This window comes from Choloepus didactylus, chromosome 14 (assembly GCF_015220235.1).
Source record: "Choloepus didactylus isolate mChoDid1 chromosome 14, mChoDid1.pri, whole genome shotgun sequence".
Classification (NCBI taxonomy): domain Eukaryota; kingdom Metazoa; phylum Chordata; class Mammalia; order Pilosa; family Megalonychidae; genus Choloepus; species Choloepus didactylus.
The window spans coordinates 69,159,600-69,186,746 of NC_051320.1; the positions used below are offsets into that span (position 1 = coordinate 69,159,600).

General features: G+C 35.7%; 1 protein-coding gene across 7 annotated transcripts in view; it reads right to left on the minus strand.

The window, feature by feature from the left end:
* The window catches only part of CSMD3 (CUB and Sushi multiple domains 3), a 1,408,207-nt gene that overhangs the window by 736,494 nt on the left and 644,566 nt on the right, over positions 1–27,147 (minus strand). For all 7 annotated transcript variants that reach the window (XM_037802758.1, XM_037802757.1, XM_037802756.1 and 4 more), the window contains one exon: positions 23,355–23,479. In XM_037802758.1, the coding sequence (XP_037658686.1) occupies positions 23,355–23,479 (125 nt within the window). The remainder of the gene's footprint in view (positions 1–23,354; positions 23,480–27,147) is intronic.

The window sequence follows — 27,147 nt, forward strand, 5'->3', positions numbered from 1 at the left end:
ATCCTTAATTCCTAATCATTATATGGTTCAATTCTACTACTTCCACACTCTCATCTGTCCTCTACTAACCTAGAACACTAATCTTACAATGGCTACAGATTAGGAAAAACCCAGGACTTTTGTGTTTTCATTTACCAATTAGTGAAGCAGAAAAATTGAATTCCTAGCTCTACCCTTGCAGAAATCTAAGTAAACAACACTAACCTGTGAATTCATCACGTTTCTCTATGTTCTTTGAGAAACTAAAGAATCACGACGAAAAACATCTGCATAGAAATACTGATATTTTCACATTAATAATTTAAAATTATCCTCTTTCTTGTATTTTAGCTTTTAAAAATCTAAAGAATTATCTAAAGATTTCTAACTATATTTTTTTCTTTATCCATATCACTTCAACCAATATGTTGCTTAATGCTGGATCTTCTGATTAGTTTGAGCAATTAAAAAATTATTGACTGAGAGTTACTTCATTTGTTAGAATAAGTTATGTTCAATATGAAAAGATGTAATGTTTATTAAATTAAAGTATATTGACTTCATATTTGTAGTTATTTTACTCTCTATTTTCTCTCATTTGCTGCCAGTGGACACATTTTTCTAACCCCTGTATTAGTAAGCTTTATCTGTGTTTGTGGATGGGAAAGAGATCGATTCCCTTTGGAACCATCATGGCAACCATGGCCCATGGAGCTACAGCAGGTTGTTGAGGAGGTATTTAGTAACCCCAGGATCGAGTGGGTTATTTCTACACTGTTGGGAGACAATTCTTCATGGGTCTCTTGCATTTTTACATTTCTTGAGAGCAGTGGCATTGACTGCTTTCATTCTGGACTTATTTTTTTTCAAGAATGTCTATATAGCAAACAGTTTTGTATCTCACTCTAGAGTAATGGAGCAGGCATAATTACTGCCCATTATTTAAAAAAACAAAGCAAAACAAAACAGGGTTCCCTAAGCTCAGTGTTCCTCTCCTATTATACAACACAATGCATGTGCAGCTGTCAGCTAGCACTCTTCACCTGACCCTGTGGGAACAAGGGGTTAAGGGAAGTGGCACATATGCTGATACTCTGGTTACTACTATTACATTCAGTAGTAAACTGTCCTTCATCTCTGACCCAAGTGTCTTTTGACTTCTGCCAGCATCCATGAAAGCATAGCAAGATAACTTCAGTCCCTTCACAGTTCTTCAGAATTTTGGTAAAGGGAATGGGATGTCAGCAAAGAAATGGCTTTCTGGAAGAGGAAAGATGAGGACCTCATGGGCCAATTGACTGAATTCGAGGAAGTCTTTGGGAATTAGTAGCAAACACATGGACCAAATTGTATGTTCAGCCAGGAAATTAATGGTCTTCCACTTTATTGCATGTTAATGTGGTGACATTGGGTAGGGTTTGCAGGCTGAGTACTGTAAACTAGAATCAAAGACAGTTTTCATAACAGTACACTGGGTGTGCTGTCTTCCAGGTAGGGAGATTCCTCAACAATCTGACATCAGTCCCAGGTCGTCATCAAAGTAATAACTAGCACTAAGATTTTAACTGGGGTGGGAGTGGGTTGGCAAAGTTCTACCTCCTTTAAGACTACAGTTACAGAAATGCTTATCTATATTGAAAATGAAAGGAGGAAAATTCATGATGATATGGGACGAAACCCAGAAAATTGTGAGAATTTTGGTTGGTTCATTTCAGAGATGTGGATCGGGGAGCACCATTCTTGATTAGGAAGAATGGTAATAGCTGTCAACAATAGATACATTCAGGGACGATATTAAAAGACAGAATTTTTGGCAGTAGATTCTGGCTTCTATAATGGAATATTAATTCTCTTGGGAAGGTTTTCTTGAGAGAAAACACCCATGGGAAACCTAGATGAAGACTTGACTAGTATTCGGGCTCTTAATGCCCTGGATTGAGTACAATCCTGAATAAGTGGACCCTCTGGAGAAGAAGAAAGTGACTCAAAGAAATCTAGATAAATTCTTACGATCAACTGCTGCACTGCTCAAAACTGAATGTAAATGCACCCTGCTAGCTAGCACAAAGCCATTGTCCACCTTTGTTTCCCCTGATTCCTCCCTCTCCCCACTACCATGAGCTCAAATTCCTAAAAGACAAAGATGATAAGGTGTGGGACTGATGTCACCATGACTCCCCATGGGGACCAAAAGCAAAAACCTGTCCAAATATGCTGGGGGATTTAGGAGGTGGGAAGGATTCAAATTTTTATGACTGTATTGGATAGATACCTGAGTTACCATTCTACCCAATCCTGTGAGATATGGGGTACCTGATTTAAATCAATGGGATTTGGGTAGAGTTTAAAGTGGGAAACAGAAGATAATGTGATCTTTTGGGTTGGGCCCTTTGAGTAAATTCAATGTACTGTTGTTGTGGATTCTACTGTTCAATAGATAATTTGTATTGATGTGTTAAATGCTTGTACTGTAAATGCCCATAAATACCAGAGGGTATTTTCCAACTGGGAAGAACAGTGTGTAGCGAAGTACTATTACCCTTGCAGCCCCACAACCCTAATGACCCCTTTGGGCAACAAGTGTTTGTGTCTGATGATATTGCCAATTGGATGTTCTGGCAAAGGGAGGCAACCTCCACCTGGAGATGCCCCTTGGTGTTTTTAACTTGCTGATGGCAAGGCTACCAGGCACACACCTTTCAAAAGCAGCTATTACTTTTTTACTGGGCTTTTGTCAAATCTGAATGCCTAAAGCAGGGAAGTCTTCTGACTCTTCAGCTTTATAGTCACTTTTTGAGGTGAGCCAACTTTGACTTGTGGACTAAACAAGGTGGGGAGGGCCCAAATGGAGAGGGACCATTTCATTTGCTAATGGAAATGGCATCTTTAAGAATGTAATCAGCTTAGCACTACAGTGTCTGGACTTTACAGGAAATGGGATTTTCCTTTGGAAAATCTTTATTTCACATCCCACTGTCTCAAGCAAAACCTTTTGGGACAGTGTTCCAACAGTTCACGAAGGTTGCTCCAAATACATGGGCCTTTTTCACCGGTGGTGCCCACTTGGAAGTTATAGCTGTGAAAACTCAGCATTAGCTATGCAAAACCCAAATTGGACATGGTCATTCCACTCAATGGGAAGAATTCAAGGACATTCTCATATACTTTATCAATTTTCTTCTTGTATATATTTTCTGTCTTAGAATATTTCCTAGCTCCTTGGTCTGCCACTTGGAAAACTACAGCTTGGCAGATGAAAGACACTCCTCTATGGGGCTGTGAACAGTGAAAAAAAAGTGTGGTTGCTGATTGAACCATATGGGTCATTAATGCAGATGCCCATGTTAAGGACCCTTTCTATGTGAGATCTACTAGGCCATATGAGCCTACACTACCCACAATTCCACAATTCCTGCCTAGATCCATCATTCTACTGGATATAACAACATAGCAACCACCATCATTTGGACACAAAATAAAGGACTCTGTGTTTCTGGTACAGAGGAGACCATTGCATTCCAGATTTGTGATTCCTGTCAAGAGCTGACCCATGCAACTTTTGGTGAGGGAAATTACATTGCATTTCTCATGTCCCTGACTCCTGACAGACTGATTACATTGGACCTTTGACCTCCTCTTGGAGTTATAGGTTGTGCTTCAGCACTGTTGACACTTTTTTCAGCTTTTGGTATTTCTGGTCCCATTTGATCAGCCAAATGCAGCCACAACACCAGAGCCTTGATAGTATGTGTCATGTTTTTGCTTTCAGGATGGTGGACAGTGGTTCACCTTTTATCAAGAAAGTCATTCAAAAATGGTCTGATTTTTAAAGGATTTGATAGACCTTCCATGTTCTATACCATCCAGAGACGTTTGGTATTATTGGATGATGGAATGACCCCTTAAAAATTGACTAAAAAATTCTATCTCCACCTCACCTCGCTCTCTCTCCTAGTCCACATGTTTTAGTAGAGAAGTTTGTTCATTGAATTAGACCATCCCCAGAAGAGTATCATTGCCTCCAGGCCACTTCCTGGGAAATGATGAACTACTGGGGCTTAAAATATAAACCTATTTTACAAAACTGAGATTCCACCTTGACCATTCTTCGGTATGATATATCTTGATTTTCCCTAACAGCAATCACAGACCTATTTGGTTCGTACATCCTCTGTGTGGCTGTTCAGCCAAAATACAACCTAGAAGATTCAAACTCAACTCTGAATCAATGATCTGGATTCTCTTGTTGAATGGACATAGTCCTAGATCATTAGAATAATGACCACTTGGTTCAGTACTAAGTACCTCTACGGTGATCCACATGGGCCAAAATGGTGGACAAATTTGGTCTCTGTAAGTTTTATAAAATTTCCTCTTGCTCCTGACCTGTTGGAATGAGATATCCGGGTAGTAAAATAGGATGGCTGGAGAAAATGAGGTTATAGTTACTGGAATGGGACACATTAATTTTGGGACACATTAATTTTGAGGTGGTGAAGGGGGAGAAACAACCTTGGCTTGGAAAGAGGAGAGATATTTTAGCCCTCAGGAGATAAAAAGGGGTGAGGACATTAATAAATCATCCTTGGGGCCTTTCTTAGAAGAAAACACCCTGTTGAGGCTCTCACAAACTATGGCAAGCTCCTTAAATTTAACTTTCTAAAATAAACACTGATGGTTATGTGATTTATTTTCCTGGTGGGGTCGGAGTCATTGGAGGTTGGCCTCATTCTGAACTTTGGAATTCTACTGATAATAACCTTAATTAAATGCTGTATGATGCAAATGAAATGGATTTGGTCCCAACCTCTTTCATTCAAATTAATCAGAATGACTGACTAATGGGAATTCTCATGGGAAAGTTTGCCAGAAGCTAAGATGGTTTAGATATAAGAGATGAATAATGTCAGGAGGCAGTTTTCCATGGGTTTCTTACAGTTCTACACATCTTGCAAAGGCACTGATTGCCTTTGTTCTGGAATGTATTTTCAAGTTGTTTTTATTGCAAACCCCCTTGGAAGATAGAGATAGTATTTCCTTCCAGAGAAAAGGTCAAATATATTTACAGTTTGATAGATAGTGAACAAAGGGATAGGCATGCTTAATCCCATTATAAAAGATTTGAATTCCAATTCTCAGGGTTCCTTTCCTGTGGTGCAACCGACTTCATGTTCAGTTGTCACTTGGTCCTCGTTATGTAGCCCTGTGGGAATTCATGATCAGGGAAATGGTACAAATGTTGATAACATGCCTACTATTCTCACTATGAATAATAAGCTGTCCTTTGTCTCTGACCCAGGGATCTTTTGACTTCTGCCACATCCATGAAAGTGTGGCAGGCTAACTTATTAACTTGCAAACATAGTAAAATCTCAGACTCTTAACTTGTTCTTGACATACATCCCTTACAAATCTGAGGCATCTACAGAGTCTATGTGGCTATAACAGAATAATTACTGATTAGATCACCAGAACCCCTATCAGGCATTGTTATCAAAAACTTTGCCAAAAGAACAACCCACTTATCTTCCCCTGTTTTCATGAATCAAGCCTCTATAATAACTGAGAACTTTCAACTTCTTTATTAAAAACTCTAGTAAACAAACAAACAAAAAAACTCTAGTAATCAGAAAATGAGAAAATTATCCTTACTTAATCTTCTCTAGCCACTCTCAATTACTAGGAGTTAAGCACTCAACACCATACTGAATCAGCTTCGATACTGTAGAAAAAAAATAAAAGACACAAGCCACAGGATTTTCATTTTAAACCAAACACCTGAAATCTGAGCAAGGAAAGATTATAAAGCAGGAAGAGGATTTGTTGCTTATTGAGTAAAGAACATAAATCTTACCAAAAGCTTTCCTTAAACTCTTCCCTGGCTTCTTTTCTTTTGCCTCTTGTGATGCCTGTCTGATACATCACTTGAAAAGTGGCGCTATTTTCTGAGGAACAGAAGTTGCCTGCTTATTTGTCAGACCTTTAATCCTAGGCAAAATACTCAAGTACTTATCTTTGGTGTAGGACCGATTCAGCAAAAGTTAGTTGCCTCCATGAGAATATCTAGAAGATATGTGTCCATTGAAATTAATTTGTTCACATCTCCATTAGATACTCCATTATTCTTAACCGTACTTTTGTTTTGAGAGTACTATTTCTATATGTTTATAATTCCTTTGACTCCAAATCCTTGTTTTTACAAAACTAGATGAATGTATGGAAGATCTCATTATCCTCCTTCTGCCCTGTCTCATTGCATAGCAGACATTGTCCTGACTCCTTCATTCTAGAAAATAAAACCAATATGAGCTAGTGGAAAAGCAACTATTGCTTAAGGCTTGGGAGTGGTGGGACAAGGTAGAGAGTTTACATGGTAGCACCAAAAATAATTTAAGATTACATGTTAGATACAACTCTTTTTATAGGTCCTTTTTTTTTTTTTTTAATCTCACTGAGGATATCTCCCTAGCCACCTTTTCTCAATATTTCAGCCTCTTTTCATATTGCTCAGTTTCAACAACTTTTCTGTCTCTCCTCATTACATATCCAAATTCCTCTTTTGCTCTTCCTCTTCCATACACTGGCCTTGGGACCTGAACATCCAAATGTAAAATTGCTTTTTTCTTTCAAAGCTAATTAATCTCTGGCTTCCTGGGGTAAATTAGTAAAGTATAATTGGGTATCTAATATGTCAATGTTTTTGATAATGTTTGACAAAAAAGACAATAAAAAATGAAACTATGAATACCTATCAATGATGATATTTGGAGTTAGAGGAGAAACTGCTTTAAGACAGGAAGAAGAAACTTTCCAAAGCAACAACAGAGGGGAAATGAACCAGAAAAGGGAGAAGATAATTCAGGAAAATTCTTTGGACAGAATCTACAAATACTACTGAATCAGGGTTTTGTGTGGCACAGAAAAGAACAACTCCCATCTAAGGAAATCAAGAGTCTTATATAGGCTGGAATGAAGGCAATCTTATCTGGAAATAACTTCATAATAGCCAAAACTTTTTGCAAGTCGAACTTAAACTTATCATGCCAATGGTTTGTATATTCTGCAGTTTTCAATATTGTGCTCTTTAATTCATTGTGGTATAGTAAAAACAACATGGGCTTTGAAATCATACAAAACTAGGTTTGAATCCTAATTCCAGTATTTAAGTGCTGTGTTCTCTTGAGCACATTACTTGACCTCTGTTTCCTCATCTGTAAAAGGCAAGATTATTGTGTTAATTATAAATAATACATGCAAAGTAGTCAGCACGATTTCTGTTACAAAGGCTATAATAAAATAAATATTGTCATATGTTATCACCATAAACACTCAGTGGAGGAGTTGGTTCTTGAAACCAGGTGTTTTGATGCTAAGTCTGGGCCCTATGTCACTAAAGAGATATATCAGAAGGAAATATTGGAAATAGTAATAATTATTTTTCTGCAACAGGGTTTATAGTTGGTACTAAAAAGAAATAAAGTTGAAAAAGTTCTGAGCAATTTTTTGGAGACCCTAAATATCAGTTTAAGAAATTTTGACTTCAGTGGTAGACCAATGAATCTGTCTGCAGAATGATATACTTGCAGTGCTGTTTAGTAAGAGCACTCTAGCAGTGGTATGTAGAATAAATGTGAGAAGACAAAAAATACCACTGAGAATAGTTACAAAATAATTGCAAAAACCAGCCCAAACAAGCATCTTCCAAAATTTTCAGCCCAGACAATCATTTTCTTGGAGCTATGTAACATTCTACATTTCTCTACTTGATGATAGAAAAAAAAGACTATGAAAATATTAGAGATTCTGAAAAGTTCTGTGAAGCAACACGACAAAGCATCTATTTGTCTACCACTGAAGACCTTTTCTACCTAAATGTATTGATATTCAAAGATCACGTTGGGAAATGCTATTGATAATGATCAAATGGATAAACATTTTCATGTCAAATTAGGGTAGTGACACACAAAAGGACTACCTTGATTCATGTAAATAAAAATATTTTTAATTATTATATGTTTAGCATTTTTTATATATTTAACTCTTTTAGGCTTTGGACAGCCTGGCAGTGTTCTTACCGTATATGCCATGTATTTAATCTTAGTCCTGGTCATATGTCCATCCATCTGCAATTGTACATCTCTTAAAACCAGTTTCTCAGCCATGTCTCTTTTGTCACTTTAATTTATTTAGATGTCTTCCTCTGAATAAATACTTTATGATTCTAGTATTTAGTACCTGTAATCACTATTGAGATTTAATATCTACAAGTTTGTAGCCTAAATTCAGTATCTTTTTATAAATTTGTTTTAAATCACTTTTAGGTCTTGTGCCGGTTTGAATGTATTGTGTCCCCCAAATGCCATTATCTTTGATGTAGTCTTGTGGGACAGACTTTTGGTGCTGATTAGATTTGCTTGGAATGTGCCCCACCCAGCTGTGGGTGGTGACTCTGGTGGGATAGTCCCATGGAGGCGTGGCCCTGCCCATTCAGGGCGGGCCTTGATCAGGGGAGCCATATAAACGTGCTGACTCAGAGAGACTGAACGGAGTGCAGCTGTGAGTGACGTTTTGAAGAAGAGCAAGCTTGCTAGAGAGGAACGTCCTGGGAGAAAGCCATTTTGAAACCAGAACTTTGGAGCAGATGCCAGCCACGTGCCTTCCCAGCTAACAGAGGTTTTCCGGACGCCATTTGCCATCCTCCAGTGAAGGTACCTGATTACTGATGTGTTACCTTGGACACTTTATGGCCTTAAGACTGTAACTGTATAGCCAAATAAACCCCCTTTTTATAAAAGCCAGTCCATCTCTGGTGTTTTGCATTCTGCAGCATTAGCAAACTAGGACAGGTCTAATGTACACTTTCTGAAAATGCCCACTATTTTCTTTCTCAGCTATTACAATTTCTAAAATAAGCTAATCCTATTCTTCCCATGTTTTGACCTTATCAGGCATTTCTGCCTTACTGGAGAAAAATGGGTTCACAATAGCCAGTCCCATCATTACTTCCTGGGAGATAAAATAATTAGAAGGGCAAATTAAAAAAAAAAAAAATCCAACAAAAAACAGATGTGGGCTTTGCTGAGAATGAATTCTGCTGTATATTAACTAATAAATATCCTTATTGTCAATAACATGAAGAAAACTGAGTTCTTCTATGAAGACCTCACAAAATTTTTTCCAACAATACAGTCTTTATGATGCTTTAATTATCTTATGTAATTTAGAAACTTTATGCACAAAAGACCAAAATAAATGTAAGCAGTGGAAAATGAGAAGCATTTCAGAAAGCAACCCTTAGAGTCCTATAAAGCCACATTTGACCACTGGGGAAGCAGATTTAGAAAAGCAGTAAAAGTTTCTCATTTACTTTGCTTTATGTTTTTTATATTTAAAGATTTAGTTGCCTGTTTTTTGGTGGAAACATTCAGGAAGATGTAAGATGTAGTTTACAGTTATTAAAAGAAAGAATATCAGAGTGTTTATTTTCAATCTCAAAGAATTAATATATATATCTGTAGATCCTGCTAAGCATGAATATTTAACCTTTAAAAGTGGAATAGGAATGTACTCAAGGTCAAGCAAATCACCATGAACTTTTATCATCTTTAAATAGATTCAGGGCCTCATTATTAAAAACGAGGGACACAAGAAATCACCTAGGATCTCTCATTCCCACCCCAGAACTGAGAAAATAATTTTTTAGTAAAAGAACACTTAGAAAAAAATCACTAATAAATATCGATCTTAAAAATATAGACAAGTAAGATTTCAAATAAATAATTTTTAATCAAATAAAGTGATAAACCATTAGAGAAAATGCTGCATAAGCTGGATTATCAATAGACAATAATAGACAAGGAAAGGAGGTGCTAAAATATTGCATGCTTCAATCCTGTGTTTGTCTTGTCTTGTTTCCTTGGAATAAATAAGTTAAGGTGGCTGAAAGGACAGCGGGAGTGCAAATGAAGAGCAGCTTATTCAGTTGTGACCCCATTTCATTTCTGTCCAAGAAACATTTATCTCAAAAGTAAATCAGTGCCATTTCCATCTGGTAATACACGATAAGTATGAAAATGTGTCCATCTTTGATATTTACCATGCAAATTTATATTGCTTTTAGTATCTGAGTTTGTCCTGTAAGAAAGAGTGGTGAGTTGATGCTTTGGTTTGTGACCTGAATGCATCAAATTTCCACTTTGCCACTCTGTAGAACGGAAATATGATACGTGTAACTAAATGTTCCTACAGCATGCCAGGGAATACATTACTCCTTGGAAATAAGAGAGAGACTTTCCATGAAACCAGAAGCTGTTTCCTGAATCCTCAAAGCAGTTACATTGACCACTTTACCTCACAGAGGGATGTAGTAACTGAATTATTCTCCAGAGACTTTGATTTAAATGGTCTAGGGTAGAACCTTTTATTTTAAAAGCTCTCCCAGTTGATTCTGATGTGCAGCCAGGGATAAGGACCACTGGCTAAATGAAACCCTGAGGATATGACCCTGTTTCTCAGAGGCTGACTGCTTGCTGACCTTCCCCAGCTCGTTACTGCTATCAAATTCACTTTCAGTTACTCTACATTACTACAGAACTGCTGGATTTCTTTATCTCCCTCCTCAGATAACTTAACGCACTTTAGAGAAAAAAAAAATTGGGGTCCACTATTTGAGAATGATGCCTTCTTGCCCTTTTCCATACGTAAAATTATAGGTAATTGTACCGGTATTTTCTTCATTGTCTCTTGCCTCAAAGGAAAGGATGTGTCAGTTATCCATCAAAGGGCAATGCCAGCCCTTCTATTCTGAATCCCAGACCCTTCACCTCCTAGGACTTTGATGCTCCAATTGGCCCAGTTCTTGTCAGTACCTTCAACCTTTCACACAGCACTGGAATTCTGCCCTTATTATTTAAGCCTCTCACATCTTAAAAACAACCTTTCCTTAGCTGAATGCTCCTTTCTGTCTACTAACCAAGCTCTTGCCATTGGTTCACAGTCAGGATTCTTGTTTTCATTTTAAGCCTCAATTTTTCTAATCTCATTACTCTCCCACTATTGCCACGTGGCTTCCACATCAATAATTCCAATGAAAATTATTTTATCAAGGTCACTGGTGACCTATGTTTGTTGAATTCAATGAGTTCTTCTTTGACCTTATTTTTCTTGACGTTTGCAACATTGACCATACTCAATATAAAAAAATCTCTTTCTCTGTGAAGTTGGGACTCCATTCTTTCCTGTTTTCTATCTCTGTTTCTAGCTGTTCCATTTTGATCTTCATACATTCGACTTCCTCCTTTGATTCCATTCATATTGGCGACCCCCTCAGTCTACTTCTCTTCCATCCCCTTAACCTGTATTTTTGCTATCATTGATTTAATCTAAAGTCATATTATTTTTTTATCTGGATTATTATAATAGCCTCCAAAATGTATATCCTACATTTGTTGACTCTTTCTGTTAATACCTCATTTTCTAAAATACACGAAACCTAATATTTTATGTCTTTGCCCATGTGGCTCCCTCTATCTGGTGCATCCTTCATAGCTACCACCATTCCTATCATTAGCCTTGTCTACTACATCTTCTAGGCTTAGATAAGGTACTTCCTTCTCTGTCAAGCCTTCCTTCTAATAACTGTTCATTCTGGGGAACTCACTTTTATATAGCACTAGCCTGAAATTTATGATAAAGTATTAACAGTGTAATACTTTGGAATCTCCTCCCTGGCCTCCACTACTGAGAGCAAATTTGTTGCAGGATAAGGATTTTGTTTAGCAATTTTTTATTCCCACTGCTTAGCAGAGTATCTGGCTGGTACATAATTGTTGCTTAATAAATGCTTGTTAAATATATTACATTAATATATCGTCCTGCCCTAAAATAAGCAAAAACAAAAATGAAAACCTCCCTCATTTTTTATAAATAGAAGGTAAAACCTAGTATTTACCTTGGCATAAAATACTCTTGATGATCAAATCCATCTATCTAACTACATATACCATCATATCTCCCAACTTTTCTTACCCCCAATTAGGTTCATGCTCTTTCACAATTAATTTATGTTTTAGTTTCCCAGGCTACTTAAAGCAGATACCATGAAACGGGTTGGTTTAAATTTATTAGCTTACAGTTTGAGGCTGAGAAAGTGTACAAATCAAGGCATCATCAAGTTGATGTTTTCCTCCCAAAGACTGGCTGCCAATGATCCTTGACTCCCCTGCCATATGGCAAGACAGACTGCAGCATCTGCCAGTCTCTCACTTCTCTTACAGGTTTTGCTGATTTCAGCTTCTTCCTTCTGTAGCTTTATCTCTCTGTGTGTTCACTCCATTTATAAAGGACTCCAGGAATAGGATTAAGACCCATCCTGAATGAGGTGGGTCATACCTCAACTGAAGTAGCTTCATCAAAAGGTCCTACTTACAATGGGTTCATACCCACAAGAATGTATTAGATTTAAGAACATATTTTTCTGGGGTACATACAGCTTCTAACCACCACATTCCACATTCTGGACCAAAAAAAACATGTTCGTTCCATATGCAAAATGAATTCATTTCATCACAATATCCCAAAAGCCTTAAATCATTTCAGAAACAATGCCGAGTATAAAGTCTCAAAATCAGTTTTAGGTGTGGTATGTCCTGGGACACAATTCCCCTCCATCTGTGGACCTGTGAAACCTAGAAAAAAAGTTACCTGCTTTCAATATACAAAGGAGAAACAGGAATAGAATAAACATTCCCATATCCATAGGGAGAAATTGGAAGGAAAGCAAAGGTCATGGGTCTCAAACAATTCTGAAACCCTACAGAGCATACTCCACTAGATGTCAAGGTCTGAGAGTCATCTATGGAATGATGTTTCATCCTTGGGACCTGATGAAGCAGCAGCCCCACTCCTTCCAAGTGCTTGTGCAGTGGCCATGCTATCCCAGAACACTGGAGTGTTTCTACCCTCTCCAAGCATCAGAATGGCAGTCAGGCTCTAGGCTTCACTCTCATCAAGCATCAGGGTGGTGGTCAGACCCTCTGCAATCCTCAAGGCATCTGAGAAAATTGGGGTTGTAGCACTCTGCCTAAACAACAGGGTGGAATGCCCACCCTCTCCAAGCTCCAGAGGAGACTTAACCTTTCCACGTACATGGGTGGCCCCACTCTCTTGGCCCAGTAAGATATCTTTGGGCCAAACCTCAGCTTCCATGGCTCTGCCTTTGAAGTGTTTTTTTCTTTCAATCTATTCCTTTTCTGTCCCTTTTAGTATCTCACACAAAATAAAACTTACATTTTTGCATGTGGTATGTAGATGTCCAAACTATCAGACAGCATGACTTTCCACAGATCCTTCCTAGATTACTGCATTTCCAATCCTGACTTGCACTAAAATGCCTGACAGGGTCCATATTCAGTTAAACCCTCACATGGAGCACCATTCTCTGCAGATTCACTTTCCAGAAGCTCAAAATTTTCTAAACCATCATTTTCTGGTTTCTGTGTGCCCAAGAGTTCAGTGTTCAGATTATTCCTTTCCTTTTGCATTTTCTATAAGCTGCAAGGAGAAACCAGGATGCACTTTCCACACTTACCTTGTAAATCTGCTCAGCTAAATATCCAAGCTCATTACTTATAAATTCTGCCTTCCATCCAATATCAGAACTCAATTTCTCCAAATTCTATGCAACGTTAAAACTAGGATTGTCATTCTTCCAGTTTCTAGTAACACTCACATCATGTACCCATATTTCTACCAACAATCTCTTTGAAGTAACCACAATTCTTCCAGGTTCTACCCATTACCCAATACCAAAGCCATTTTCACATTTTTGGTATTTGCAGTAACAGCACCCCATACTTGGTACCAAAATCTGTTTTAGCTTTCTAGGCTGCTTAAAGCAGATACCATGGCTCAAACAATGGGACTTTATTAGCTAATTATTTGAGGATGAGAAAATGTCCAAATCAAGGCATCATTAAGGTGATGCTATCTTCCCAAAGACTGGCTGCCAGTGATCCCTGGCTCCTCTGTCACATGGCCAGGCACTTGGCGGTGTCTACTGGTCTCTCCCTTCTCTCCCAGGTTTTGTTGATTTCAGCTTCTGGCTTCTGTAGCTTTCTCTCTGTGTGTGTTCACTTCATTTATAAAGGACTCCAGTAATAGCATTAAGACCCATCCTGAATGAGGTGGATCGCACCTTAACTGAAGTAGCTTCATCAAAAGGTCCTACTTACAATGGGTTCACACCCACAAGAATGGATTACATTTAAGAACATATTTTCTTCTGGGGTACATACAGCTTCAATCCACCACAACCTGCTACAGGCCCTTTCATGACTCTGTAGCTTTAAACATAGTTATCTTTGTCTTGGATATCTTACCATCTTTCAGTCTCTCTGCCTGTCCTTCTTAAATCCCTACTCATTCTTAAAGACTGAGGTCAAACATCCATCTTTTCTATGAAATGTCCCCAACTCTTCTAGTCAGAGTGGTTATCCCATCATCTTTGAATCCCAAGCACTGTGTTTCATTTATCTGCTATATCCCTTATTGTTATGTATGGCAATGATATAGATTTGTTGATGTTTTTCCCACTGACATAGACCAGGATCGCACTGAGGGAAGGATATTATCTAACTCAGCTTTTCTCTCCCCTTATCTAATAAATAGCAAGCTTTAAATAAAATGATTATCAAATAAGTAAATGAATGAATGTTAAAATAAAGGGATATATAATAATTTCCAACTCAAAGTTGTGATATTTTCATAGTCAATGGAATTTATTTCCTAAAGATTTATATTATCATTTCTGCCTTCATCCCTTCCTTTATTATGAATTGTCTTTATGCCTTAAATACTGTCTATGCAACCACTTCTCTTTTGCTTTACAGTTGTTTACTGCTTGGTTTATTCCATATGGACTGTTTCCAATAAGATTGTAAATTCCTCAAAGGCATAATTTATTTGGTTCTATTCTGTGTTTCTCACATTGGGTCTAGCATAGCATAAACAATACATTAATTCACTCAAGTATTTGTGTGTGTGTCTGCCACGTGCCAGGCTTTGTTAGCTGTTGAGAACACTTATGCTATATACCTAGAACTGCAAAAATTATTGTTAGCTAAGCAGTTCAACATAATTTATGCCTTAATATAAGGAAAGATGTCTAAAAAATGTGATAAGTTCTGTATGTTTCATATCAAAGATAAAAGTCATATTAAAACATCAAATAAATTCAATTTGAATATTAAAATTATCCCCCATTCTCACTGATCATGTCTGTATGTATTTGCCCACACCTTTTCTTTCTTTCTAGTTGTCTATGTCTTTCCCAGGCTTGCATCTATTTCTGTGTTGTATTGGTTTTGTTTCTTTGCTAGGTACAATTCTTTTTTTTTTTTTTTTTTGAGTGATATACAAAACAACAGAATTATAGTGGTCACATTGTAATCACTTTTTTTCTATAAATCTTTCTGCCTAGAACTAGCTTTGCTGCTATTCTAAACCAAAATGAGTTTTCATAGTGGAGAAACTAAGTAAGGGTGTTATCATTTCAGTCTGTTTAGTTATTCCTTCTCTTCATGTGATCAGAATTAGTGGAAAGACTACTAAATCATCATAGATCTTCCAGGTATTTTGTGCTAATAGCACATTCTGTCAACAAAAACATGGAATACAATTTTCAACATCACCCGTGAATTTTGAGGGCTTTCACAGATTTATTACAAATACAAAAAGTTCATTTCCTTTTAAAAACTCTATATAATTTCCTTCAGATGAATAATTTCTCCTCTAATTTTTGAATTCCCTGTTCTGATTTCATTAGTTTTCCTTTTGCTCCCCCTTTCAAAAAGATACTGCATTTAAGTTCTTTTTTATTCTTCCAGTTTTTGTTTAATTCAACTAAAGCATCCATTGTTCACTAGATTGTTGTTTTCATTTTCTTAGTTATTTGCACTTTACTCATAATGTGCTCCATTTTCTCCCCATTAAATGTAAAATAGTGAGGTTTTTAAAATTATATTAACTAAAAGTCAAACAGCTGTTTTCCTTTTTCTTTTCCAACTGTCCTTGAATTTTTATTACTTTTAATAATTAAAATATTTCTTTCTCATTTTAAAACTCTCAGAATGATAATCCTTAGTATATAGCAGATTCAAGTATTACATTATAATCAACTATATTCTTCTAGAGATGCATTGTTTAAATTAACATAGTACAGAAGTACATTTAATATAAGGGAGTGTATAAACAGAGATAATCATGTCCTTAATATGAATTTATATTTTTAGTAGTAAATTAGTTATGAAAATCCTCAGACTTTAAATTATATTGAAGCAGTTCAATGACTGAAAACCAGTTTGGGCACTAAGTAAAACCAACATTTGTCTTGGGAAAAAAAAAAAAAAGCAAACTGTTACCCTAAACATAGTGCCACAGAGAACTGAAACTGAAATTGTCATTTTTTTTTTTTTTTTTTTATTGCCTGCTGTGTGCTAGGAACTGAGGTAACCATTGTGATTGCAAAGGTGAGGAAGAACATTGGACTTAATATTACCTAACATGTTCTAACATTCCAGGAAAGCATAACTGAACTTAAGAATATTTAGAATTTACCGCTAGAGTAGAAGCCCATAGTAATCACCTTTATATACACCCCCATTATTTTACAAATAAGTAAAATGAAGCCTAGGAAACGTTTAGCAAGATGAGCAAGGCCATGCTCCCAGGAAATGGCTGAGTTGAAAATAGAAAGTTCTTCTTGATTATCTGTTGAGTCCCACACCCCCCACCCTTTATAACAAACTGAACCATTTATATGGTCACTATTTGCATATTTCCCTAATAATTTGTGAGCTAGGAAAAATGTGTGGCATATATTTCTAAACAATTGCTAGAAGGACACTATTGAAATGCAAATTTTCCTATTATTTAGGTACTGTTGAATTTTAAATAATCTATTTTCTACTAATAAGGTGTATATAAATGTTATTATTGATCTTCATCAAACAACATCTAAATGGCATCTTATTAAAATTTTTATTAATTTTTAGAACTCAGTAAAATTAACTTGCTAATCAAAATGATATAATAAAATCTCCAAGTACTGCTTTTAGAAAAAGTAATGACTACCAAGAAATATGAATGTGTGATAATCTTCCATATCTAGACCATCTGTCTATCTTTTTCACCATATGTCACTATTAATTGCTAATATCATCCTTATTATGCATCATCTCATCTGTAACATTATTTCATGAAACTTAGAAGGCATCAACTAAGACTACAGGGAAACACCTGCTATATCCATTTCTGGTTGATAAATTTCAGCAGGTTCTCATTTGCTCTTGGGCAAAATTTCCAATTGCTTATATACAACAGAAAGCTTTCCACCACAACTTTCTCTTATTACAATGAGCACATTACTACCTTCTTAAACAGTTTGTTATAATTAATTAAATATTCCACAGTATTTATTAAAAATGCTTATTTAGCATCTATTATGTGTACAAAAACATGGGTGTGGTGGTCACTGAACTGAACATTGTGAATAAGAATAGAATATGAATAGGCAATTGAAACATGTGAAAGAGCTTTGAAAACTGTAAGACCCCAACAGCCCTTAATTCATACTAACGAGTGAAGGTCATAGCTGTTAGGTTTGGCCAGCAATCACCTATTATATAACTTGTACACCCATTTTGTACTTCATATATCAAGAAAGGACTTAAACCCTATTATGACCCTTTTATTGAATCAAAGGTAATGGATGGATAAGTCACATCAATAACTGTCCTTTTTTTACAAAAGTGGAAGCAGATCCATTCAACATCAAGTACTTTAGAAGTTTTACTGTTGGGTTCTCCCTGAGGTAGTTTGGTTGAGGAAGCAATTCCGCAGCCCATGCAATGATTAGGGGACATTACCAGAAAGAATAGGATTAAACGCCAAATTGTATAGAGAGGACAGTAAATGTAAGGTAATTTTAAAGAAGGAAGAGATAAAGAGTAATTGAAATAGGAAACAATTTTTGAAGGAGGTGAAAACTGAGTAAGATTTGAAGGGTGGACAGAATATCATTACTAGATGTGGTCACTCAAGGACAGGGCAGACATACAAAAAACAGTGAGGCTGGGATACTTCTCAGTATTGCGATAATGGGACAAACTCTTGGTAAGAGCTAAAGAAACAAAACTGGATGAAGAAAAATCATGGAAGATTTTGAGAATCAGATGAGTTAACCATTACTACCACCACCAGCAGCAGTAGTAGCCACGTTAAGTGCTTGCTGTGTTTCAGGCCCTATTCTGAGTGTTTTTACAGGGATTAACTCATTCTGTTCTCATATAAATTCTCAATTCCTTATAAAGCAGATATTAATATATTGTAAATCCACCTTACAGATAAGATCTGAGAATTATAAAGGGGAAAGTAGGTAAGTAGGCAGTCAGGGACTTGAATTGGCACAGTTTGACCCTTGAGTCCTTCTTCTTGATCATTTCATTTTATTGGTTTACAGGATGAAACTGGAAACAACATGGGGACTTTGAACATACTTGGGCAAGACAAACGTGAGATTTTGGTGGGATTAATCTGTGGGTAATATGAATGATAAATTGAAGTCTAAAATAAAAGACATGAGACAGTTCTAACATAGGAAGCAATTAGAGCTTCCACTGTAGATTGGTGACATTGGGAACGGGGCATTAGGGATGTCTCTATAGCCACTTCAACAGAAGAGTTATGTAACATAACCTTTTAAGCTTTATCTCACGCTACACATTTCACATATCTAATCAAACTGGAATGCTTATCCTCCCCCACCTCATTCTCCAGGGAGACCAGTATACATTGTGGTTTTATTCTCTATACTTGCTCATACATCTTCTCTAAGTCTTCCACATCCAACTTCCTCTATTAAAACCCAAAATAATTTTCATGGAAATAAATTTTCTTATCTGAATTCCTCAGAGTATTATAATTCATTTGTACATGAAAGAGTGTAACATATACTACTTGGTTTCAAATGTTGTGTGCTTTGTAAATGAATACAAAATAATAAAAACCATTACATACTGTGTATCCTGTACTGTATTTAATCTGGCACACCTACTCATGTTCATTACTGTTTGTTGAATGAACAAATGAATTAAGGAGCACATTAATAAATGAATAAACAAATACCTTGATTGAACTGAATAAAGGGACTGAAGTATGGCTACATGATTTGTATCCCAGCTTTCAGTATTTTCCCATTTGTCTTCTTTTCTAATCCTACCTTAATTAACCCTTCCATTACTCCTATGAATGGTTCATTGCCTTGTGCCTCATCAGACAAAATCTTTGGTTATTTGGGGCTGTCTGATTAAATATTGATTGAACATTAGTCAAAATTTCCTATGATCTATCAGTATTAACTCTTAAATGTTTCTAAGTAAGCAAAATTATTAATTCTTAAATATTATTTCTTTGCACATCAAGAAGCTCTAAAATAAGAATTCTATATGCCATTCAAGTGCATAAAGCTGCTTCTTTTCATGAGCTTTAGCTTTTGAATATCTACAAAATTTCCAACAAAAGAATAATTGTTTCCATAACTATAAACCGGTAAATATCTCATATTCATATCCCATTTAGGGAAATAAATTATTGTCTGTGCTTGTGTAAAATATATTAATATTAATTTCTCAGTTGCTCTTTTTCTTTAATTCATCACTTGCTATTTCTGTGAACTTTCTGTCCCTTTAAAATCACCACTTCTTGATTGCTCAACCATGCAATACATAGACAGCAGCTATATTAATAACCTCTCAAAGGTGTGGAGCACTGATACTGCTATTTATGCTGCTGTCTGGGAAAAAGCATATTTATTCTTTTCAAGCACCCATAAGACATGAGGACTATTCTTTGTTCAGATGCACAGTGGATAGTCATTTTAAAACTTCAATTACTATTTCAGCATGTTCCCTCCATTACTGTTTCCAGCACCACAGCCAGTAATTTCTAATAGCAAAAAATACTTTATGAACCATACACACATATGCTTTGAAAGCAATGAGCAAATAAGGCTATATATAAATGATTAATATCAGCAGAAAAATATAAAATTCTTATGAAATAAATCAATATATGGAATATGAATTATGAAATGCAATCTTTTTTATGCCTCCCAATTATTTTATGATTGTTGAATGAATAAATGTGTGTATGTGTGTATTTGACACAGTCAATCTTAGAATCTACAAAAAGCAATCATACATAAATATTCAATAAACATTTCTTGAGGTTCAAGTCAGTGTAGAGCTGTTTCTGGTACTGTAGGGTTGATGAAAAATAACAAAAATAATACAACACATTATTTGTGCCTTCAAAGAATTTACAACCATCATAAATATGATTCCTGCTTTTTATAAAAGTGAGAGTATTGAATAAAAAAGATGGCTTATAGCCTGAGTCTTAATTTATGTAGCTCTTACATTCCATGATTCGGTTAATAGCTTCTCTTCTTTCTTGGGTGAGATTTTGTTCACACTTGAATACTAATCTCCTTTTCTCAATCTACCCCTATTTTCTCATCTTTTTGCCAACATATCTAATTCATGTAAAATTTAAACATGATACTTGGATATTATTTTTGAACCATTATTTTCACTAAATTGCCCCTTGCAGTTAAAATCTCACCTCGAAGGGAGGACACCACAAGAAATCAGCCTTATTCAGTTTACTGTTCTATTCATTGCAGGCAGCTGTTGAAAGTAACCTGCCCAGTACTTATTACTCAGTATCCACTTTATAAAGAACAATGCAAGGTATTTCAGCCCTCAAAGACAATGAGATAAATGGTTGTCTTTCCCTATTTGCTTTGTCAGCTATAATATTTAAGTTGGGTATGTAAACAACTCCTAAATATCATTTACCAATTTGTATATAACTTTTGTTTAGGATCATATAACTATTTTACCTTATTCTCTCATCATCTACATTTCTTTATTTTTTTTTTCCACTTTATTGCACTATAAGTCATTTATAAACCTTTGGGAAAGAGAAAGACAATTAATAAACATCTACACGTGACAGGAAATTTTTACTTGAACCCAAGAAAATTCTCGTTTCTCTCTTCTTTTTATTCTAGGTTGTTGCCAAGTCAGTATAACATATCTTTTGCTTCCAGTTTACCATGTTCTAATCGTTATTTAATGCTCTGAAATATGATTTCTCTCCTCATTTTATGGGAACATATTCTTACAGGACTCTTTCCAGCCATTTAAGCTTGAAAAAGTGATAGAAACTCTCCAAGCCTCATATTCCTCATTTTTAACATTGAGATACTAAGGTCTCCATTGGTTTGAGGATTAAATGTGACAAAATTTATTCAATGGTTGCCACAATGCCTGACACGTAATAAGCTTAAAACTGGTGCTGATGGTGTTGTGGTAGGTATGTATATTCTCTCACATACCTCCACTTTTCAGATTCATATTTAAGAAAAGCACAAGATTTTTCTAGTCTCATTGACTTGAACATCATCTCTGATGCCTTCTTGTTACTTTTTCCTTCTCTGTCCAGTCAGTTGTCAAATGTGTTGTCTTTTCCCCTGTACAGTAGCCCTCAAATCTATTCCCTTGGCATCACCCTCAATCTATCAGAGATGAATCTATAGGTTGTGGTGACTCAGTGAAAATGTTCTCTGAGGGAGAAGAGGAGCTAAAGGAATCTACAGCAATAATACTGAAAAAGGCAGAGTTGTCATTAAAAACACCAACAACAAATAAGCAATCAGAACTGTCAGTAGGTCAGGATAAGGTGTTCATTTTCAAACACAGTTTTATACAGTTTAGAAACAAGGAGCCTCATTTCACTTATATGGAAATAGTTTCTTTGGAGAAAGGTGGTGGAGTTGGAGTGGAAGAGAGGACAAAAGTGGGGTAGGAAGAGCAAGCAAGGTCAACATTTACATTTAAAGAAAGGAGTAAAAGAAAGTGAAGGAGGCAGCGAAGGGGCAGTCAGAAGGCAGAATAGTTTAATAATACAGAAATTAAGAAAAGGGACAGCACCATTTAGTTATAATATATTTATACCATTTAAGATTTATCTCAGTGAGGCCCTAGTTCTTTCTACCATCTGTCACATGTCAGTGACAATATTGAAACTTGCAGAAGAGCTTTTATTTCTACGAACAGGAACTCCTTGCTATTGGGAATTAGCCTGACTTCAGTGGAATTGTCCTTGTAAACCTTGATGTTTATTTCTAAATAACACTGGCATATTAGTTTTTCAGTCTCTGAAGATGGTTTTCTTGACACTATTACAACCACCGTCCCTTTTTAAAATGTTTTTTTCTTTAATAGAGAAATTGTGAGTTTACAGAACAATCATACATAAAATACAGTATTCCCATACACAATCCCACCATCAACACCTTGCATTAGTGTAGAACATTTATTACAATTGATGATAGCACATTTTTATAATTGTACTACTATCTATAGTGCATAGTTTAACTTAGGGTTCATGTGTAGTGTAGCTCCATGGAATTAAAAAAAAAATCATTCTGTTACCATATATACAACCTAACATTTCCCCTTTTAATCACATTCATATAGATATTTCAGTGCCATTAATTACATTTACAATGTTGTACTACCATCACCACCATCCCTTTTAAACTGGTGCAGTTTTTAGTGTGAACTGTTTTTTGGCATTCAAATACAACGTATGAAGGTATTAGCATATTTTAATATATTTTGAATTCCCAGTTTGAAAATTGAAAGATGCTCTAGGTTTTGTCCCAGGTAGTATACAAACTTTCACTTCTATTCCATAACATTTTTCTCTATACTTGAAATTGTTCTGAGACAATTTCTTGTTTGTTTATATTTTAATGATTCCTATCTGCAATTGCTGGATATGGGAAAAACTAGAACATTCATTGATTTGTCTTAGTTCAAATGAACTAATTATAGAAACTATGTTCCACCTCCACTGCCACCAGTAACACTACTGTGGGACATAGACACAATGAAAATGACATATCCTACAAATGAGGTTGAATTATGGTTATAATTTATCTATGTGCAAAAAATCCATACTGGTAATTTGTGATTAATAAATTAACAAAAATTCCAGTGTCTTTTGTTTCTTACTTAATATATTGTTATATAAAAATTAAATTGGGAACTCCTTGGAAATCTAACACAGGGGTTCACATATCACAGATTTTTAATAAATATTTTTAAATTCATAAGCTAAATATTTCCTTAAAATAAAGGTTGCATTCCAATTGAAAGATTTAATTGAAATTTATACTCAATGGAACAAAGTTGAATTTATTAAAATTTGTTAAGAAAGTAATTTTAGTTCAAAGAATTTTTTTTTACCTTTACATACAGGTCTGTGATCACTCCAAGCAGCAAAAACTTCAGCTATCCGTTGACAGGTGATGATCTTTGCACCCTGTAGGACATAATCCTCAGCACAAGAGAACTGCACAGTTGATCCAAGGCTAAAATTGAATAAAGGATTTAAAAAACAGCATTAGAAACATGTAACATTAGGCTCCACATCTACAGGAAATATCCAGTATATCAAATACATACCATAATGGCAAAACTTATCCTATTACTGGGAAATCAAAATGTGAAAATATGACTTGTACAACTGTATAACCAAAGTGATAAAAAAGATGAATCTATTATAATTCACTAACTTGCATGTACTGGTAGAAACTGTAGAAATTAAAAGTTATCATTATGTTCACTTATCTTGCTATAAGAACATGTCTATGGTAACAGTGTGGAGGGAAGTTAGAAGAAGGTGTAATTAGAGAAAGGGAGTCCAGTAAGAAAATAACTCAGAGTCTAGGCCAGGGTTTGGTAAACTATGGCCCAAAGGCCAAATCTGGCGCACTTCCTGTTTTTGTTTATAGTCCAGGAGCTGTTTTTTGTTGTGGTTAATATGTGTAAATGGTTGAATACCACATTACACTGCTTGCCTGGTACGTATGTATATGTGTATGGATTTATATGTGTATGTATTTGCATATGCACATGTATTTGTATATGCACAAATACAGGGCTAAAAAATTGTGTTTATTGTTTTTTAAATTGCGCGCATACTATGGAAATTCCATTTTTTTAGTTACTGAGGCCAAAAGACTTAGAGTCTTTCTTGAGTCTTCTCTTTCTCTGACATCCAGCCTGTCCACAAATTCTGTTTAATGCTTAATCCAGAATCCAACAATTCTCATTCCTACACTGCCAACACCTTTTCATATATATTATTGCAATAGTCATTTCTGTTATGCCATTCGTTTTCTTGTTTCTGTCTTTGGATCACTGTACTCTAACCTTAAATAGCATCCAGATTGATCTATTTAAAAGGTAAGTCAAATTAGGTTACTCCTCTACTTCAAATCTCCCAATTCTTCCCCATTTCAAAGAGTAAAAGGCAGCTTGATCCAGACCTGGCTAATTTTCAATTGCTCCCTCATTCTTTTTTTCAATCATATTTGTTCCCTTACTATGGTTGCAACGTATTAAGCAAGGTGTTTGCAATTGCTATTATATCATCCTGAAAATCCTCCCTGCAGGGATCCATATCTCTCCCATTTTCACTTGTTCTAGTTTCTGCTAACATGTTATCTTAGGTATTAGGCCTGTCTTTATCATTCTCTATAAAACAGCTTTTCCTTCTAAGCCCCACGTCCAGTCCCATGTTATTCCCTATTATGCATAATGTATTTATTGTCAACTTATTGTCTCTCTCATCCCACTACAAAAATTCTACCCACTCATCTATTTTACTTTGCAATCCATCAACATTGCCTAACATACACAAAGATGTTTGTTTTTTTTTTTTTAATTTTTTTGGAAGAGAGAATAAATGCTATCCTTTGCAGATTTAATGTTTACTGACATCCATCTAAGACAGCCAAATGCATCTAGAGATATCCATTTCCCAAGAATTGGGCAAACTATTCTAGGTCAGGATACTCTCTCAAGGCTATTTAAATTGCTTATCAGACACATTTACTCACCTCTTACCACCTGACATACAAGCACAAAATCCAATTCACTTTGGGGATGGCAAAATTGAAATAGCACTGGTTTGTAGCCCAATTAAGTAATGGGAAGTCATCTCCAAATAAGATAGAAGAGAGCTATTTCCCCCTAAACTCTCTTTTCTCCCAAATCAGCTTATGACATAATCCATTCGTATAATGACATAAGATGGTATCAGACTCTTATGTTGCCTGACTCCCAGCTAGAAATTAATGTAATGTCCACTTTCTTTCTCATTAATAATTGGAGTAGAAATTATGAGATACACTCCAATGCCCTTTGAAACGGCAGACTTCTGTTACTGCAGAAGCTATAAAACAGCACCAAAGGGTGAATATTGAATAGTTGCAATCAGATTATTAGCAGTTATGTTCTGGCTTTCCAGAAAAGAAAAAAAAGCCCTGACATGCAGCATTTGCCAATTTCCATGCTATAAATACTCCACTAAGGTGGATTTCAAGCTACCAATGTGACATCATTGAATGTAGACTTGAGAAGAAATTTCCACAATATAAATTGAAAAGACATAATTTTGAGCTTTTGAAATGTAACAAAATAATCAGGATGTGATGAGTTTGAAGTATTTATTGTATTAGTTTTTAATGCAATTTATTTAAGTTCATATAATGAGTTTTTAATTGTGGCTGTGTTACAAAAACAGTTCGTAAAATTCCTGAAAATTTAACACTCAGTTCTCATGGGTCAGCATGAGGTGAGTAATGTAACCTGGAGCTGATATTCCAGTGACGAAAGACAAACTCTCAACAGCAAAATAAATGTAATGGTTAGCTGGTGATAAGTGCCGTAAAGAAAAATAAATTTATTATGTATGTGATGAGTGATAGGTAGTGTCATTTACATAGGGTGGTCAGGGAAGGTCTCTCTGTTAAGGTGATGTTTGCAGAGACAGAAAGAAGTGAGAGAAGGCACCATGTGAATAGCGTGGGGAAGCTTACAGCCAGTGACAATGGCAAGTACCTGGTTGCTGAGGCAAGGATGCATTTGTTGTGTTCAAGAAATTGCAAGGAAAATAATGTGATTGGAACACAGCAAATAAAGGGGAAAGGAGCACGAAATTAAGTCACGGAAGCAATTGGGGTTTGGGTACAGATCATTTATGACTTCGTAGGGTTTTTGGCCTTTATTCTGAGAGAATCGGGCAGTTAATATAGGGCTGTGAGCTGAGGGAAGGACAATAAATTACTTTATGTTGCAAAGTGATCATATTGGTTTCTGTATGAAGCATAAATTTTAAAGGGGAAAAGGTATAAGAAAAGAGTTTGGTTAACAGACTATTGCTGTAATCTAAGGTCTCATGGAGATAAGGAGATGGTGGCTTGTACTTGGGAAGTAATGTTTAGAAATTAACAATGCTAAAACATTGAGAAAAACACTTGGAACATAGAAGTTATTCAATTACTATTATCTGACTGAATGATGATTCTGACAAGATCACTGTAATTGTCACATATGATTAATATATTTCAGTTTTAACTAGTGTACTTTTTGCTAAAAGTAATAACTGACATATTATTTAAGTGACAGGTGTTTCAGCTTGTTTCTTTTGATTATAGCAAATTAATTCATTTAGGATGGAGACAGGTAATCAGTAATAATATACACCTAAGTCATTCTCTACTGCTGGTGAAAGCCAGAGCCAAAAAGTGCCAGTAATGGTCTCTGCAGTGATGGTCTCTGAAGTCTTTATCTTCTTTTTTATCCCCCAGAGTTTAACAAACCCATTTTTTTTTTCCAGTAAATACATTGGGGTAAGTAATTTAGAGTAGTGGTGGAATTTAGATTGAAGGGTTAGTGATATTTTCTTTCAAATTCTAACTGTGCTTTTTGTTAGCTTTATCACTGTGAGAAAGAAGCCATCTCTCTGAGCCTTGGCTTTCTCATCTGTTGTAATAATGTAATGAAATACTATTTGTAAAGTACACAGTGCTTAATGGAGAAACCACTCAATTAGTTCCCTCAGTCAGGTTAAAATGAAGTACTGCTGGTCTAGGAGTTCTTATGTCTTTCAAAGTCATTTTGAGTATCTCTGTCTTGCGCCATTCCACCTGATTTTTAAGATTTTATTCCCTTAATGTGCCCCCACCAAAAA